The 18,896-nt window shown below is 37.6% G+C and overlaps 1 protein-coding gene and 1 pseudogene across 2 annotated transcripts; both read left to right on the top strand.

The window, feature by feature from the left end:
- Nucleotides 1-262: 262 nt before the first annotated feature.
- LOC115783330 (forkhead box protein P1-B-like) lies at nt 263-11,191 on the top strand. Of its 2 annotated transcripts, XM_030734112.1 has the most exons (17): nt 263-375; nt 2,896-3,036; nt 4,172-4,204; nt 5,653-5,790; nt 5,891-5,980; nt 6,813-6,933; nt 7,177-7,282; nt 7,377-7,484; nt 7,688-7,775; nt 8,113-8,190; nt 8,318-8,513; nt 8,654-8,730; nt 8,827-8,928; nt 9,046-9,173; nt 10,201-10,255; nt 10,610-10,776; nt 10,876-11,191. In XM_030734112.1, exons 2-17 carry the CDS (start codon nt 2,911-2,913, stop codon nt 11,036-11,038), a joined length of 1,776 nt encoding a protein of 591 aa, XP_030589972.1. In that variant the 5' UTR covers nt 263-375; nt 2,896-2,910; the 3' UTR covers nt 11,039-11,191. The 2 variants fall into 2 exon arrangements, with proteins under 2 accessions (XP_030589972.1, XP_030589973.1); XM_030734113.1 differs by lacking the exon at nt 4,172-4,204.
- Nucleotides 11,192-11,882: 691 nt separating this feature from the next.
- On the top strand, nt 11,883-17,795 carry LOC115783364 (2-epi-5-epi-valiolone synthase-like; annotated as a pseudogene).
- Nucleotides 17,796-18,896: the final 1,101 nt, after the last annotated feature.

Genomic DNA, 18,896 nt, shown 5'->3' with positions numbered 1-18,896 from the left:
TATTCTAAACGAATTGTAATTTTCCATATATATTTATTTTACATGCTCGGTTTCTCGAAGCGTGGATATTTATTTTTATTTTCCCTTCATTAAAATGTTTAATTAAAAAAAAGCTGTACGCTTGTCCTTTGGCATAAGGACTATTTATTATCTATAAAACAAACAAAAAAAAATGTTCCTGATAAAATGCGTCAAAATTTAAGCTGCTCTCAAACAGTCCGCGTGTGAACCTGACGTCACCATTGTTTACTTTTACCTAAGCCACGCCCTCTGTTAGCAACTTGTGGCTAGCTCGGTACCGAGGAAGGCACTGCTGCGAGGGATCTGCTTCAGACACCACCCCGAGTCGAAGACTATCCTCGTGTACATAATTCTGTGAGTAAGCGTAAATTCAGTTACACGCCATCACCCATTAAATAAACACTAAATTTAACATCACATTTATTGTTATATTAGCGTGGCGGGGCGAAACGAAGAGGAGAGACAGAAGCGTTTGTTGAAAGCTAGCGTCAGGACTGCTGCTAGCTTTTGTTGTAGCAGCTACTGTTAACGAATATGCTTCCCTGCAGTGTTGACCGTTTTCTTGCCTGTTATATTATTGCTTATAGCTAAGAATAGGGTATTTGCATAGTTAACAAAGCAGACTTTATAACTGCCGTTTTCTCCGGCTGCGTGTCTTATATTAGCTTATTGCTTAAAAGTCCTTAACGGAAATCTTAGATAGCAGTGGTTGGTGTTAACGGATATCGATTTCATTCTCACTGATTATTACATTTATGTAATTAACAAAATAATGTCTGCATCACATTACGTTTATTCATCATTGTGAGCTCAGGATGTTAGGTGTTGGCTGCGTGTTGAAATGGTTGGCTGTGCACTACGCTCTGGATGTAGTTAGGCGTGACGCTGAGTTAACTTCAGACAATACCCCAGCTTGTTAAATATGGACTGAGTATATTATTCAAAAATAATTTAACAGATTACAATTGTATGTCTTACTTGCACAATCCAGCTCATTCCTTTGATTGATTGTATTTAAGGTGGGCAGTGGTGCCTCGTGGACGAAAGCAAACTAAAAGCTAGACTAAGCAACTGGTTCAGTTGGTGCATAGCAAAATGTAAAGGTTTAGATTGAGGCAACTGATAATTCATTTCAAGTAACAATACTAATGCTGGCAACATGTTTCTGGAATAATTGGATAAACATTCACATTAACCTTTCAGCAAATTTAAATTCATTCAAGTGTTCTGAGGTAACTAGATTCCTACACCTCAGCTGGGCATTACAAAATCCAAGTATGAAGATCAAAAGAAGCCATATAGGAAGTAAGAGCCACAAGTAAAGGACTACCACCCAATAGACTGTAATTCAAATGAGTGCAAAATCAAAACTCAACACTGACCTTTTTTTTGGGGGGGGGGGGGGGGGGGGGGCATGTGTCTTTTATAGATTTCTGCCTACAATGAATTCAGCATAATTCTGAGAACTTGTTTAGGATCATATGGTTTTCTCAGTATCACTTACATAAGCCAGCAGTTAAATAATGTACTGTTTAGTTATTGATTATAACTGATGCCATGCATGGAGCTAGTCAAAATATATTCTTATACAGCATTTATTTGTTTATGAAAAGCCTCCTTGAAGTGTTCTTACATTTTTTTTTAAAATAGTGGTGGTTCCCATTTCTGGAAAGTTGCATTTGAGATGAGAACAGTAAAAGTCATGTACTTGCTATTCAGTCCATCTCACAAATGCTGGCACTACAGCACAGCTGGTTAAAAATAGTTTTGCTGCATGCATAACGAAACTTGTGAGGAAATGACACTGTATTCAGCCTGGTTTTTAAAACTAAAAGCAACCCCTAACTTCTTAAAAAAAACAAGCTTTGACTGGATGGTCCTGCAGAGCAAATCCTGAAAGCAAAAGCAGACTGTGGATGTCTCATCAACAGCTGCCTTATTTTGACTAGATGTGTTTAATGTTATAAATTGTAGGAATTACCTACTTTTTAACCAGCAGGTTATAACTTGTCAGTGAATGACATGTCAAGGCTGCTAGACGTAACTTTCTATTCTGTATTCATCCTTTAGTTTTCCAAAAAAACAAAAGTGTTTTTCTTTTTTTAAGCAAACTGTTGCTACTATTTTTCTCATGACTTTATCGGAGTATATGTAATCTTATCAGATTGTCTGTCAGATGTTGCTAAAATGTTGACATTGACATTCTGTTGTGCCTAACGGATTGATCTGATTAACAGATTTAACAGACTTGAATATGTGGCTGTGGGTATTGCTGAAAATAATGGCTTTATCCTTGACGCTACGTGGTCTGTTTCATTTTGGGCTTTCTGTATAGCTTTCCATCTGCTTATAGTTGTTTGCCTACTTTATTTATCTTTGTTTATCCTGCTTAGCTTTTGACTCAAACACTCCCAAGCTGTATACATAAAAGCCTACTTGTGCATTGTACTACCTGCCACAGCCGTTTATCGCACCACCTGGTTAATGGTAAATTGTTCCAGAAGGAAGATATGTTTGCACATAAACACGAATCCAGGGCCCCTGTGTTTACTGTAGTCATGGTAGCACTCGGGTATTCAACAAATAGACCTACCGTCCTTCTCTCTCCCTTGTAGAAGAGCATGTTTGTATTGCAGGGTAGGGCTGTAACAAAGTAGTTTTTGACTTTGGTACGAGTTAAGTTCCTCTCACATGGTAATAGAGACTACTGAATACTGTTAAAGTTATCTTGAAGAATGGACCTGTTATGACCTTGTGAAGTCATAGCCTTATCAGAAGTGTCCAGACAGCAGTATTCACCTTGTCTGCCCTCTAAATTTTAACACTATAATGCTTTATCCATTTATTTTTGTTCACACCCATTTCCTTCTACAGGTCAGTGAAGTCCAGATGCATGAGTCTCGGTCAGAACCAACAATCCACACCATTCAAACAAATCAGACAGAGAACGGGAATCATACTGAGAATGAATGTCGACTGAGGAGTAGCCAAACTCCTCCTCCAGAGGCACCCAGGGTCAGTCACTCTCAGCTGCATCTGTTCAATACATCAGAGTCAGGCTATTAAAAAATACACACATGCACACAGTTTTGCCATACCAGTCAAAAGTTTGGCCAAGTCTCTTTCCATCTCATCAATGGATCAGTGTTTGTGCACTTGTGTTTGCAATGGGATTTCCAAATTAGTTTGTAACTGACAATGAAGACGCCGCTTAACTCAGGACCAGCTTCTGGTCTGCTACATGTGGTGCAGACAGTTCTGAGAGCGTTTTAAATGAAGTCAGTACTGCTGTGATGAACGTAACTGATATGATAAATATACTGTTTTTAAATTTCCCCAAGCAACTTTTTCTGAAATATGTCATAAATAAATGAATTACTTAGATAAAGAAATAAAAAGTGTCCATATCAGAACATATAGATCACCAGCAGATAATCTTGACCAAAAGATGGATCGGCCTGGCTAAATAACACTGAATTTTTGGCTGTTAATTAGACTAACAATCAGATGACACGAGGGCTTTAGAAAATCGTGATTAAAAGATAATCATTTGTTTGTTGCAGCCCCAAAGCAAGTTACGTTCTGTTCAGAAATGCTCTCATGGTTTTTCTATTCAGTGCTTATTTGTTACTCTGTTACAACACATTATTGGGGATGTCAAAATGTTTGTCCACAATGCTACAAATATGTGTTGTAACTGAAGCAGATGTGTTTTCTTCACTAAAGTGTGAATATTTGTTCTGGATCTGATTTTACGTACAATTAGTCCAGTATTCAACTATCACGCATTTATTTGCACACACCAGGTAGATGATGCCATCGAACTCAGTGGGTACGACTTATTGCTATATGACAATTTGACATACTTTGTTTTGCCTTTTTAACATGTAAACCTATCCGTGAACGTCTTGTTTTATTTGTCTCTGATTCTGCAGTCTGCAGTGTTTTATATTTATTCTGAAGGGGAGCACAGGGATGGGGGAGTTGGTGCGGTGAGGTTTAGAACAGGAAGGAGGGCGTAACTCCTATTTGGCAGAGGGATCAGTATTATATTGTTAGTTTTGTTCATGCTCACATCATGTAGGTTAGAGAGGCTGTGTTAGATTGTCAGGCAGAACATTGTTACTGAGCAGTATTTGTCTTCTTTCAGTGCCGAGATAAACATTTCAATGGAGACTATCAGGTTTGTCCAACTCTTTTTTTTTTTTTTTTATTTGTTCTGTGAAATTGTGGTGGCAGACTTTTTAATAATAGAAGGTTTGTCTCTTTGAATTATTCTACTTAGTTAAAATGTGTACGTGTCTGTCCATGTGTTATACTTTTTTTTTTTTTTTTTTTAATTAAACTCAACTTCATTTGAGTTGACTTTTTTAAGCCACATCGATTAGGACGTTTTAGTAAGCAATGCATCTCATAAGGGGTGGCATATTGTGTTTGTTTTTCAGCAACTTTTCAGCATTTCTATTTGCTGTCAGTCATCTCAGAGTTCACAAGACCAGTCTTGCGGGAACAGATCTGTGTTTACACTCAGTTGCTCACTGGTATGACTTTCAACAATAACAACAACAGAAGATGTTTGGACTTGCTGGCTACCATGGCAACAGGGATTAGGCAAAGGCTGTTGTTGTGTTGATGGTGTCCACAGAAAAATAGAGGGGCCAACTGGCTCTGTCTGTGGGATAGACCTGTTTTCATTGCTTTGATGGCCACCTCTGCAGCATTGAGTTTCATAAGAAAGGACAAACTAAGAGGCAGTCATCTGTTATTGTTAGCCCAAAGCCTCTGTGAAATTCACTGTCAGTTTGTTTACCCGATTCAAAACAGACTCTGCCTTGGAGAGAAATGTTTGTTTGTGGTTCAGACCTTAATTAAAATACGAATCTCAAGTTCTGTTTTCGTAAACAGGCTCTGTATGCTTTTTTATTCATTATTTATATCTCTGTGCAATTTTGATTACTCTGTTTATGTTTACTGTAAACATCCCTTGAGCTGTGAGGCTTGACAGTGAGGGGGAGGGTGTGGTAATTGCTGCATTCCTAGCAGAGGATGTTGTTGTTGTTGTTGTTGCTTTTGTGGTACTGGTTGTTGTTGTTTTGATGGAGTTCTAATTCCCCTAAGCCATCCAGTGCTGCTGTTGTTTTTGTTTGGCTCATTTTTAGCTGAAATGATTGTAAATCCTGTTCCCAGAGACTGACCAATAAAGTGGGAATAATACATAATACTAGTACTTTGAGTAACTATAAATATTTTTATTGAATTTGAGTAAGATGAGTACAGCTGCAGTGGTTAGTTGACAAATTGATGTGAAATTATTTAAAAGTCTTGTGAAAAGCTCAGATAGTAGAATACAGTATATAATAGAAATACAAGAAATTTGGTTACTCCAGAAATGTGGTGGTCTCTTATCGTCTCTTACCCTAAAAATAGATTTTTGCTTACATGTAAGTGCACTGATGGCCTGCACTTGCATAGAATTGTTTGTTGCACAACCAGAGAAACCCATGTCCTTGTGTTGTATTGTACTTGCCTGTCACTGCAGCAGCGTGTCCTTTCACAGATTTGACTTCCTCATTGTTTTTTTGTTTTTTTCCATGTGTAGATTTTAACCTTTCTATTTTTTCTTTGATGAAGGTTCCAGTGTCATTGTCCATGATGACCCCACCAGCAGAAGCTCCTAAGCAGCTGCAGCAGACATCACAACAGCAAGTCCTCAGTCCCCAACAGCTTCAAGCCTTGCTTCAGCAGCAGAAAGCACTCATGTTACACCAGGTAATGAGTGTTTAATGTGTTTTTTTTTTTATCTCTTCTACACTGAGCACAATTCTTTTTTTTTGTGAAGTTAACTCCAGTTGTGTCAACATGTCTGCAGCAACAAATTCAAGAGGTATTCAAGAATCAGCAAGAGCAGCTTAATATACAGCTGCTGCAGCAGAAGAATGCTGGGATTGTTAGTCAAGAGGTAACCTTTATTTGTTAAACACTGTTTTTTATCTGCTATAGAGATAATGTGTATAAATACCAATTTTAGGGAAAAGGTTTGTTCAGTTCATAGTGCTTAATTTTAAATGAAGGAAATTAACTAATACTAAATTACGATTCTTATTGCAACCAGAGCTCTTTTTTTTTTTTTTTTGCCTGGAATAACACTTTTACAAGTTCCAGCTCTGTTTGTATACTGTAAGTGATACATAAAACAGCACTGAAGCAGCAGATTGGGGTTATATTCAATGTTTTATAAGCGGTGGAAGATTTTTATGACTTCCAATTACTTTAAAGGCTGCTGTATACTGTTTCCACTGAATGCATCAGGTTTATGTGTTAAAGGTACATCACATGTTCAGCAAGTATACGTTGCTATTTCCTAGTATTTACATTTAAAAGCTTTGTGGACTTGAGTGCTCATTCTGGTACCAGCGAGTATGTTTGGTGTCTCATTTACAGTGAAAAGCCACACATTAACTTGTGTGCATGTATTTTATAACAGCATGACATCATCACTCTGTCCTAAAATCCTTCTTCCATTTCCGCTCACAATACGTACTTTCTGTTTGCTATTAACAGAAAAACATAAGATAAGTTGATATTTGTGTGAGTGCACAGGGCAGCAGGCGTGGGTGTTTGGGCAGAGAAATATTTTTGATCTGTTCTAGCTCAAATTTGTTGTATTTTGGTTTGGCCATTTCAATGAAAAATTGTCTGCAAAAAAGAGTTGGTGCTGTTTTTCATAATTTATTTTGGAGATTACAATATTATTATAAATAAGGAGTTCACTGACTGATGTCCTCTCATAGCTCACTGCCCAGCAGATTGCCATCCAGCAGCAGCTTCTTCAGGTGCAGCAGCAGCACCTCCTCAACCTGCAGAGGCAAGGTCTGCTGTCTGTGCTTCCTACCAGCCCCACTACAGCCCCAAGTATGTGTCTTGCAGTCATTTATTGCAGAACTCAAAAACTAAACAGAATATTTTTAGTTACAGTGTTTAGTTTTTTACTAGCGATTGCCAGAATGTTAGGTTTTAAATAAACACTGATGTTGTTATGTCTGCTCCAAGATCTTAGTGATTTTATTATCTTCAGGTAGCAATGCAGAGTGTCTCATGTATATGTAGTAACATCTCACTGTATTTTATAACAAGTTATCTATTGTGTACTTTTAGGCTGTGAGAATGGTAGTATTTTGTCAGCTGGTGGAGACACCAGAGAGTCTTCCAGTCAACAATCTACCACCAATGGTCATCAAACTCTTCTGAAGAAGAAAGACAGGTGCTTTTGAAATTCACAGTTTAGTCTAATCGTTAGTATTTTTTGTGTATCTAGCTTTCAGTGCACTCACTTTGTCCCAACATGTGCTTCGCAGTGGCTCACTGGATGAATTTACACAGAATAGCCATCCTCTATATGGAAATGGGATGTGTAAATGGCCTGGCTGTGAGACAGTCTTTGGAGACTTTCAGGCATTTCTCAAGTAAGTGTTGAAATCTAGCATACCTTTAAACCGGTGTTCTTTCGTATATACTGGGATGTGCTGTAGCAAAATTGATAAAGTAAAGATAATGGATAGAAATGTACATATATTTAGTATTTTGGTTAGGAGCTGTGAGCAGAGCATTGTTTTGCTCTCTCCTGTTTGTGCAGGATGTGGTTTCATGATTTTGAATTTGTTTGTAGACATTTGAACAGTGAACACACCCTGGATGACAAGAGTACAGCACAATGTCGTGTGCAGATGCAAGTGGTTCAGCAGCTCGAGCTGCAGGTACACACATGTTTTCTTTTACCCAACATTTTTATATTTTGTTGCTTTTTTTGTTGGTTGCCTCTTTTTTTGGAAAACACAAAATTGAATGAGAATGTCACCATGATTATTAGCGTTTTATCAAGTCTTTTTTTTTTTTTTTTTTTTTTAATTCTCAAAATGAAAGTGAAAATTTTTGCAGTTGTGGTGTGTTTTCACACCAGGTCTTTATATATTTACACCTCTCAGAAGGCCGGAAAATAAGTAGTTTCCACACTAAACTTCACATTGTCGTGTAACGCAGGCTGTGAATTAATCGTCCATAAACTTCTATTTTTGCCTTTCAATTAAAACGCAGCTGAAGAAGGACAAAGAGCGACTGCAAGCTATGATGGCTCATCTGAAGTCTTCTGAACCCAAAACTGCAGCACAGCCTGTAAGAACCTGCCACAGATGTTTCCTTCAATTAAAATAAATAGTGTTTTGCTTGTAGTTACGCTAACATTTTGCTGACTTAACTGCTTTGCGGGGTTTTTTTGTTTGTTTTTTTTTTTTTCCCCCAGGGGAATTTGGTGTCTAATGCATCTTTCTCCCAGTCAACATTGCCCAAAGGCCCTCCTCCTATGAGCATTTCTCAGAGTGCCACAGCACCATCCACACCCTTGACACCACTCTCTGAATCCCCCTCAGTCCTCACTCCCAATGGCATGTTCACTGGAACCCCCGTACGGAGGCGATACAGCCGCTCTGTAAGCCAAGGTAACTGTGAGATCATAAGTCACAGCTTTTTAATTAATACAGATTTTTTATGGGTGATGCATGCTGACACATGCATCTACTGAGAGTTCTGTTTTTGTTTCACATTTATTGTGTTTATGAATAAATATGTCTTGCCACAGATATAATTGATAATAAGGAGTTCTACTTGAGCACAGAAGTTAGACCTCCATTTACGTATGCCTCTCTCATAAGACAGGTAATGTGAACTTTCTGTAGCCTCATGAAGCTGATCAATACATGCTTTCTATTTTCCATTGTTTCGAGCATCTCTCACATGTTTTATCTCTTTCAGGCTATATTTGAATCACCTCGCAATCAGCTGACATTAAATGAAATCTACAACTGGTTCACAAGAAACTTTGCATATTTCAGGCGTAATGCAGCTACTTGGAAGGTATAAATATTTGTATATTAAATGTAATTTAATAGTTGAATGTGAAACATGAAAAGAAGCTAATTCATTACTTGATGTGTGGAGGTCCTAAATTTGTTATTTTCTTATATCTTCCAGAATGCAGTCAGACATAATCTCAGTCTCCATAAATGCTTTGTACGTTTGGAGAACGTGAAGGGAGCTGTGTGGACAGTAGATGAGATCGAGTTTCACAGGAGGCGGCCCCAGAAAGCTGCTGGTAATGGGTATGTACACTTTAAACATGACGCCTGAAGGCTGTGCAGTTTAAGATATTACTAGTAGTCAGACGCTTGGCATCAAAGAACTTGACCTTGTAGCTTTACCACATAAGTAAACAGTATTTACTGTCAACAGGTCTTGGATTTTCATATGCTCTGGGTATGCTATGATAATAATGGAAAAAAACTATTTATACCAAGGTTTGAATTACAGATATTAAAGGATTAAAGGCAAAAAAAAAAAAAAAAAGAAAAGAAACGAAATAAAGGAGAACATCTAGATTGTGTTAAATAAAATATAAACAAAATATTGTGTTACACTACATTTCACTCAGACCCAGCCAGTGCTGTCATTGGTTAAACTAGCTTAAGATATCATTTGTGCCACCTTTGCAAACATATGTTTTTGTGAGCAGAATTAAGTGCCGCACTTGTACTTTTACATGAATTTAATAATCATAAACTACAGTCTGTAGCTTATCAAAACTGTTATGTGGTAGTTCTGTTTCTGGTTTGTCATGTCTTCCAAAGATGACTCAAACTCTTAGCTAGTATGGGTTTTACTAAACAAAGAGACCTCGAGCCTCAGTGTATATTTTGGCAGTACTTGTAGTTCCCGCAGATTGAGGGAAATGTTCACCAAGCATTACCACCCTTAGTTACTGTTGCTATTTCTGTTAAAAAAGGGCGTTTAAGTTAAGCCTGTGTTTTTGGCGATTATTCTGTTAGACTGACTCAAGTTGGCTGGGCATGCTAAAATATGCTTAGATTTTTATTTTATTTTTTTTAATTTGCTTTTTTGTTTTTGATTTTGAAAATGTCTTAAAAAGATACTGTCCTCCAAACTCTGCCAGTACCAGATATCCGTCTTATGTCAGTTCCATGCACAAACGTATTAGAGGGAATTTAGACATGCAACAAAACGTGTCTTTAGTAAAATGCCAACCCAGAAGTATGGCTGTAGTTTTGGGCCATTTAGGTATTGATAGCAAATGAAAAATAATAATGCTTTTGTGTATATATATATTCATAGATCTCTGCTGAAGAACTCCCAGAGTCGTGCAAGCTTAGCTGGCTCTGCTCTCTCGGTAAGAGAAATGTTAATTAATGTTAAATGTTAATTTGTAATGAATTATTATATTTTGTGTATATTATATTGCATATAAAAAGATGTGTATATACACACTTAAATCACTTGTCGCACCTTGATGAATATTCATGTTGAAAATCTTACCTGACATAATTTGTGTACTTTGCTGAGAACACTAATGGTGGAGAATGGTGGTCACTGGAAACCAAAATCACCGACCTTTTGAGGGGTGGATTTAAAATCACATGAAAAATCAGCTAAAATTGCTCAAGTGTTACCTTAACTTTTTTGAGTAGTATATGTATTGAAGCAGTACTATAAATATAACCCTGACAGTATTACTTTTTTGCAGTGTCTTGGTCCAGACGGTAACAACTCTCTATACAGCCCAGCTTCTATGGGCAGCATCCCGTTTCACTCCTTGCCTCATGTTCTCCAAGAGCAGATGAACGGAGCCCTCGCTAATGGATCTGGATACCAAAGTGACAGCAGTGCGACACAGTCGCCCCCGCAGGCTTTGTAAGCGTCCCTGTTCACTGAACTCTTTAATGTATCTGAATTAGCTGCTATTTAATGTAATTCTGATCACATTTTCTTGCTGCGTGTTTACCAAACCAGCATTAAAGAAGAGCAGGAGGATGAGGAGATAAGTGAAAATTATCCATATGAATCTCCGGAGAGCACAGACGAGCATGGCCACAGCCCAGAGATGAACAGAGATGAAGACAACGGTAGCCCGGAGAGGCCCAGTCTTCATCTTGACCGTGTGCCTTCACTCTGACTTTGAGATCCATGTTCTCAATGACAAGGCTGCCTGTGTGACTTTGTATCCAAAAAAAAACCAACTTCAGCTTCATCTGCGTAACCAAACACTCTGTTCTTGGGAATCTTTTTCAGTTTTTCCTGTATTTATCAGCATCTCTTGTTTTTTGTTTTTAATCTAGCGCTCAGTTCTTTTTGTACAGTTGAGTGAGATCACAACATTTGTGAAACTGTCTGTCTGTGATTATTCTTTTTTTTTTTTTTAATATATATATATATATATCTGTACAGAAAAGGACCATAATGAGCAGAGAAGCCAAAGGAAAGGGAAAATTAATAAGCCCTTTTCAGACATGGCATAAAGAACATTGCTGGCTTAACCAGTCTGTTAAAGTGACGGCATTCTATCATTCAGACCAGGCTCACTTTTATGTTAATCTTCCTCACGGCTTCATTGAGACATACAGTAGCTGATGGCGACTTGAGCGAGCCACTGTACGTGTGCAATATTCACCATGCATTGGTGGTAGAAAGTATTAGTGAAGTGCAAACACACCTATGGAACGTTTAGTTTTCTTTGCTGTTGTCATTAAGAGCAGAGTCTGCGTACGTGCGTGTGCATGTGTGTGTGTGGAGTATTACCCTGCCCCCTTGTACACAGACTCAGAGAGAGCACTCTCTTCTGGATTGGGAATAGAAAATGTACATCACAGAGGAATGTTTTAATCTTATTTCAGATTATTAACAAAATGTAGGCATGGAAAAATGTCTATGTGTTAGGGATGGCCATGTCAAGCAAAAATACGACTCAGTTTTCACTTAGGTACTCTCAGAGTATTCTTCAGCAATCGCTCCCAGCCACAATGACGGTGCACGTTTGTGGCAGACGTGTGACATGCTAGTTTTGCCTGGTAGAGTTTGTAGTCGGCTTTGGCGTTTGCATGTTTCTCTTGTTTGTACAGTATCATCTAATCTCACCGCATCACTCACATTTTTTCTGTCTGGTAGTTAATGGTGCATTTCTTTTTTAAATTTTTATTAAGTAACAGTCTGCAGATAGTTTGGATATGTGTATTACCGCTATCTTCTAGTAATAGCACATTAAATTCTACAAGGTCTTTGTAAAAACAGTGGAAACCTATATTTTATACAAAAAAAAATGATCCATAAACTATTAATTTTTTAAACTATTCAAATATTTGAATATAATGCCCATCGCTACTATGCGTTAAGTAAGTCAAAGATGCATGAGAAACAACTTTTTTAAAAATACACTATCTTCTGCATTCAAACATTTGTATGACTGCGTGAATTCAGACTTGCACTGTGCTCAAAGTAATGTATAGATGTTACTAGGTCCAACCTAGTAAGATTGCCATGCTGACTCCAACAGAACAGTGACCAAGATGCTCACGCAAAGACAAAGCTGACATGTTAAAATGCCGTCAGGTTAATGGTGCATGTCTGAAAGGGGCTAAAGTTAGCAAGCACTTCACAATGAAAGTCCTACTCTTTATAGCTACTTAAATGCTATGCTGGGGCCACACTACCTGATTTTATTTTAGTAGTCATAGTATATAAAAATTTGTAGAGGAATTTAAAAAAAATGTTGCTTTAAAAATGAAAATGTTCACTGCCAACATGATCTGATATATTTGTATTTAAGATATAATCAAATGATCAAAAGAACACATAGCGTCTTTATACTTGTTGGTCTTTTTCACCTCTTTCATGAACATTGCTGAAATTTGCTCTAACTGAGCTTGTAAGAGTAGATACTGTAGATTTACCATTATTGTAAACCAATGCATCTCTATGAATAATAAATTCCTCATGGTATATGTGAATAACGTATGTGTCTTTGATTTAGTTTTATGATTTTTCCAGTTGGTAAGAATTTTTCATTGTTTCACATGCAAAAATTATGGTTCGGTGCATTTTTTTCAAACACTAAGCTCAACTTCTCAGTTAGCAGTAAGGACTTCTTAATGTGAGGTAATGGAAAAAAAAAAACATGCTTTGGGTGGCAAACTTTTTACTGTAGTATTGTGATATGTCAGCAAGTGTTGTTTACAAAAACCACTGTAGTGTTAGAAAGACTGGTTGAGGCAAGATAATAAACGCATAAAAGATCATTTTATGCAAGTTTTGTCTGTCTTTACTTGATAAATTAAGGGGTTAGATAAGTATATCTGTGGACCTTAGTGCCATATCCCGTCACAGATTTGGAGTTTTGCTTCTTGGTTAGCAGGTATTGATGGATGTGGAGTGTTTTCACAAGGTGTGCGCGTGCAGGGTACAAGCTCAGAGGACCTGCAGATGCAGATACTACAGATGAAACTACTGGATAACAAGAACAGCATGCTGTAGTTGTTTAACTTTGTTATAAAGCCTTTGTGCCATTATTCAAACAGTACTTTGTATTTTTGTTTTAGCAAAACGCGAACTGCTGTGAACTGTTAAATATAGAATTTGCAAAACTGAGGGGCATCTGTTTAATGGTAGATTGTTGACTTCATGTCCTGTTTGGGTCCTATTAAATACTACACACTTGCTGTAAATAACAGCTACAATAAAGTGAGGACTGATTAATGTGGTACATGCAGAGGAGTATTTTGACACACTATACAGTATATAGAATGTTCCTAATAAACCATTTAACCAAGGAAAGTAGATTCAAATTACAGTATGCAAATCAATAACTGTTCCTTGTTGGAATTTTATTGAGCAATTGTTCTCTATTATATACTCCAATTGGCACCTCCCTGGTCCTTTGAATAATTGAAACTGCTTCATAGAATAACGTCTCTAGCAGGGTGTAAAACCCATTAATGTTTTTACAATAGTAATGTTTGTACATTAAAAACCTGTCTGTCCTTTCAAGGGTAACACACTGGCGATGGGCAGTCTTTAAAGAAATAAGTTGGACAAAGTGGTCAGTGGGACATGCAGTCAGCACCATTTTGGAGTAGCGACTACAAAAGCTGGACACTGATGTTCCAGTAATCGCCTGGGTGGCAGGGAAAGGGGTGGATCCAGCTTTTCCCCATGTTCTGACAAGTTCAGCAGCAGCAGCAGCAGTCTTTTCTTTTCCCTGATGATTCATACCTGGCTGACACTAGAGTTATTGTTTGGCGCTAGAAGTAGAGCGGTTGATGTAATTAAACAGCTTGAAACTGTTGTTAATTATTAACATTATAGTTGGGGCAATGATTTGTGGTGAGATATGCCGTAAAAGCAACTTTCAAAGGGTATAATTTCATGCCTTGCAATTTACATACCTTCTTTGAATTTCTCTTGTTGTATTTTACTTTAGCATCACTAACAGGTGGCTTTAGAGCACCTCTGCTTGCCTGACTGCATTGCCATTTCCAAGAGGTAATTGTTCTGCTGCGGGTTACATGTCCAGGTGCAGTGAGCTACGATTTTACCTTATACAAATATATCATGACATCTAGAGGAGGGAACTGTGTGTGTGTGTTTTGGGGGGTGCGGGGGGGGGGGGGGGGGGGGGGGGGGGGTGCAGTTTCAAACAAAAGGACTGTAACTGCTGTGGTGCCTGAGAGGATACAGGAGCACTTAGAGATTTGGCTATGTAAATATAGGAGGGATGCTAAAATCTCCTCGCTTGCCTTGTATTTCTGACCAGCAAACATAAAAGATTTTTCAAAAAAGTGATCAGTGTCAACTGGGATAGGGAATATTATCAGATGCTAAAATGTAAGTATAGAATGGAAATTCATTATATCACTGGGGTGCATTAGAAACAGGCAAGTTAAGGTCACTTGCCAACAGTAATAAATTTAATCTGGCTGTTTTACAAACTACAAAAACGATCTCAAACCTTTTTGAAAAGAAAGATGTTCATGTCCATTGGTCATGCTGTATGTTCACTATTTACTTTGCCTACATGCTCATTAGTATTGTCCATAGGGCAGCAAAATGCCTTTCTATTTTAAGCCACAGTCACAGCAGTGGTGGAAGAAGTATTCAAATGATATTTTGTCAAGAGTACAAGAATTTAAAGATTTTTTTGTGTGTGTTTTGAGCAATATTTCTGTTTTTCTTTATTCTTGCTTTCCTGTTCTTACTGAGTTGAAGCAGATTAGTCTCATTTATAACAGGGTTATACCACTTTCAAATAAATCTGGTCAAACCAGACTTGAAGGAGGTTAGATAAACCTTTTAGGTTGTAAACGATAATAACCAATAACATAAGCAGTTACATTTTTTTTTTTTTTTTTTAAAAAGCAACTTTGATAGTTGCTTATTGAGTTAGATTTTTAGGAGTAAATGTAGCAATACTAACTTTTCAGTGTGCTGCATTACACGATAAAGGTTCTTGTTAGCACAGGTAAAAACTTAAGGATTTACAAAACAAAAGTCTTTTTAGTCCTGCATTATTCACATGTGGTACAACACCAATTCCAAAGAAGTTCATTGTTAATTTCAATAAATGTAAATAAAAACAGAATGCAATGATTTGCAAATTTCATAAACCCATATTTTATTCGCAATAGAACATATATAAAATATCAAATCTTTAAACTGAGAAAGTGTACAGTTTTAAGAAAAATATCACTTATTTTAAATTTGGTGGCAGCAACACATCTCAAAAATAGTGGGAATTGGGCAACAAAAGGCTGGAAAAGTAAGTGGTACTGAGAAGAAACAGCTGGGGCAAAATTTTGCAACTAATTAGGTTAATTGGCAACTGATCAGTAACATTTTCTGATATAAAAAGAGCATCTTAGAAAGGCAGAATTTCTCAGAAATAAAGATGGGCAGAGGTTCATCAGTCTATAAAACATAGTGTCAACAATTTTAGGATAATTTTCCTCAACCTAAAATTATGGAGATCTCATGATCTATAGTACATAATATCATCAAAAGATGCAAAGAATCTGGATAAATCTCTGTGCACAAAAGACAAAGCTAAAAAATGGACTAAGACAAAGAGGAAAACTGTTCTGTGGTCAAAATTTGAAATTCTTTTTCAAAAGCACGGACACCTCATCCTCTGGACTAAAGAGGAGAGGAACAATCCAGCTTGTTCTCAGTGCTTACTTCAAAAGCCTGCATCTATGATGGTGTGGAGGTAAATCAGTGCCTATGTAATTGGCACTGAAAGGTTTTAGAACAACACGTGCTCCTACTCAGATGATGTGTTTTTAAGGGAAGACCTTGGATATTTGGGCAAGATGATGCTGAGCCACACACTGCATCTATTTCAGCAACATGGCTTTGTAGTTAAAGAATCCAGGTGCTGAACTGACCCGCCTGTACTTTAAGGCCAGAGGAGTTGTTTGCAAGAGTCTCCCTCTGCCCACAACTGAAGAGAACAAGTGTATGGAGTTAGTGACCAAGATCCTGGAGGAATTTCATGATTTTGGTATTGACAGATGCTCTGAACCAATCAAAGCCATCGTAGGTGGAGTTTGTCTGGAAGTGATGGGTTTGGCGGCATCTCTCTATGGCTGCAGGGCCTGCTATATTCGAGTGTCGACCACTTTACTGTCCTATATTGATGCCAGTATAGGAGCAAAAACAGGAGTGGGAAAAACAAGCAGGGAAGTTACATCCCACCAGTGACAGCCTTCTTAGACTGCTCATTTTTCCTTCACATCAGATGATTGCAGAGATGTTAAAGGTGCTGGTTGTTGCATGATCACTGGTCAAGAGAATGAGATTCCTGATGGTCTTGCATGTGGCAGCCCGTTAACTCCTAAATGTATACAATTTGCATGCAGCAGGCAGTAGAATTATTTTATTGTCCAAGACTTTTAATAGGTTGTGCATACAAGATAATAACTTGTGAGAGCAAGATTCATACTATTTGCACATAAGATAATACTTGTGTACATAAGCTATCAGCCTAACCTGTATCTTTCAGAACTTCAGGGGCTTCTGGAGTATTCCAAACAGCACTTAAATGCCCAACCAGGAGAGCGTCAAAAGAAGTGCTTAGGGTGTTTACAAAAAAACCCAAGTTTAGGCTGCTACCTGTTAGAATACTCCTAATAAACTATACAACCTTACTAAGTGTTCATGCTGCTGAAACCCAGCTCCTTCTAAACCTGAAACCTCTCATAGTTTCTAGTGTCTATCACTGTGTGCTGCAAAGCATGTACAAAAATCTAAAGTCTACATCTAAAATCTAAATCTAAACGTGCAACACATCTAGGGGGTACGTATGCACATGGACCAATAATTTATTTCCACTGAAGTAGAAGTCATCAACATACAGTATTGATGATTTTTAAATACAAAGTACTTGTATAGATTCACACATTCACACATGTAGAAGATTTTGTGGAGAAAAACATGCAAGACAAGTTCCATCTTATATGTTTATTACATATTTCTACATGTATTAAAGATGTCTGGAGCAACAATGCAACCATGCAATGCATGTGATTGTTTATTATTAGATATTCCAGTTTGGAACAGAGTGTACTGTACGGCTTCTCTTTCCCCTATTGCCAACTAACAAGTGTAATTGTGCCATTACACATTAGATGGCCCTGATGAAGCACTGGGGCCTGTTTGAGCTGATGAAGGTGGAGGGGAGGAGGCCGCTGCACACCGTGCTGCAGGCTTGTGAGACCAGCCCTGAACAGGAAGACAGCACTACAGCAACCTTCCACATCACTATAGAAACCATGCTTGAGGAACTGGCTCCTAACTTGTGGGAGGATGATCTGGACAGGCTGGTGGATTCTGGCCACCACATCAGGCCAGAGTTAGAAATATTTTCCATTGTATTTATTTTTTAGAGATAAACAATAATGGAGAGTATCAATTTGCTACTCTACAAATTCTGACCTTACTTCCCAGATTTCCCAGCTGAATACTCATTAGACCAGGAAATGTTTTTCCAATCTTCTGTTGTTGGATTTTGGCGAGCCTGTGTGAATAGCAGCCTCACTTTCTTGTTTTACGGTGACAAGAGTGGCACTCAGTGTAACAACTGGTTATTTGAGCTACTTTTGCCTTCCTATCAGCTCAAAGCAGTCTGGCTATTCCCCTCTGACCACTGGCATCAACAAGGCATTTTTGCCAGAGAACTGCAGCTCACTGGATATTTCCTCATTTTCAGACCATTCTCTTTAATCCGTAGCAGATTAGCTGTTTCCTAAAATACTCAGACTATTTCTATTTTCAAAAAACCTTTCTTTCCTACTCTCATGAATGGTTTTAACTTCAGCAGGTCGCCTGCTCATTCAATCATTGGTCTACAACATGCCATAATGTAATGTAATAGCCACATGAAGCAGTTGGTGGAATCATTGAAGACAATGTAATCTTTTTTTGTATGTATTTATGTGTTTAACTACATTTATTGTGTTACATTCTCCCTTTTAAATTAAAGCGTTTCTTTGTAAATTAGTGGATTTTTATAAAATAATAGTAAAACTAAACACAAAACTAACGATGTTTGCTCACATTAGTTTCAAATTGCATCTAAAGACATAATTAAGATTCAGAGGCTTAAAGAAACACAAACTCTGCCAACTCTTCAAATAAAACTTTTAATATTTCTCACAAGATAGTTTCCACATTGAGTACCATTGAGTTTGAGCTCACTAATCTGAAACCAGTGGGTACAGTAACTATTGCTACATTCAACTCTTATAAACTGTAACAATACGAACAGTAGCAACATCAGCAGAGAACTTTGTTTGTATGATCTACAGGAATGACAATTAGAAGACGAGGCCTAAATTGAGCTAACATACCATAGTTTTTCATTAGTGGTTTATCCATAATATGCCATAATAATTTACAGCTCAGAGAGTCATTATGAGAAATGAGTTAAAGTGACAGCTTAAGTCACTGCCACCACATAGTGTAACGCTTATATCCATTCTTACAGT

The sequence above is a fragment of the Archocentrus centrarchus genome, chromosome 7, assembly GCF_007364275.1.
Source record: "Archocentrus centrarchus isolate MPI-CPG fArcCen1 chromosome 7, fArcCen1, whole genome shotgun sequence".
NCBI classification, from domain to species: Eukaryota; Metazoa; Chordata; class Actinopteri; order Cichliformes; family Cichlidae; genus Archocentrus; species Archocentrus centrarchus.
Note: the sequence above shows the minus strand (reverse complement) of the source record. Positions and strands in the feature narration are given on the sequence as shown.

Bases quoted from the DNA above. Each gene is read 5' to 3' on its own strand.
- LOC115783330 (XM_030734112.1), top strand. From the start codon at position 2,911: ATGCATGAGTCTCGGTCAGAACCAACAATCCACACCATTCAAACAAAT. The intron at 4,205-5,652 runs GTTTGTCCAACT...TCTTTGATGAAG, and splicing joins ATTTCAATGGAGACTATCAG to GTTCCAGTGTCATTGTCCAT. The intron at 5,981-6,812 runs GTAACCTTTATT...GTCCTCTCATAG, and splicing joins CTGGGATTGTTAGTCAAGAG to CTCACTGCCCAGCAGATTGC.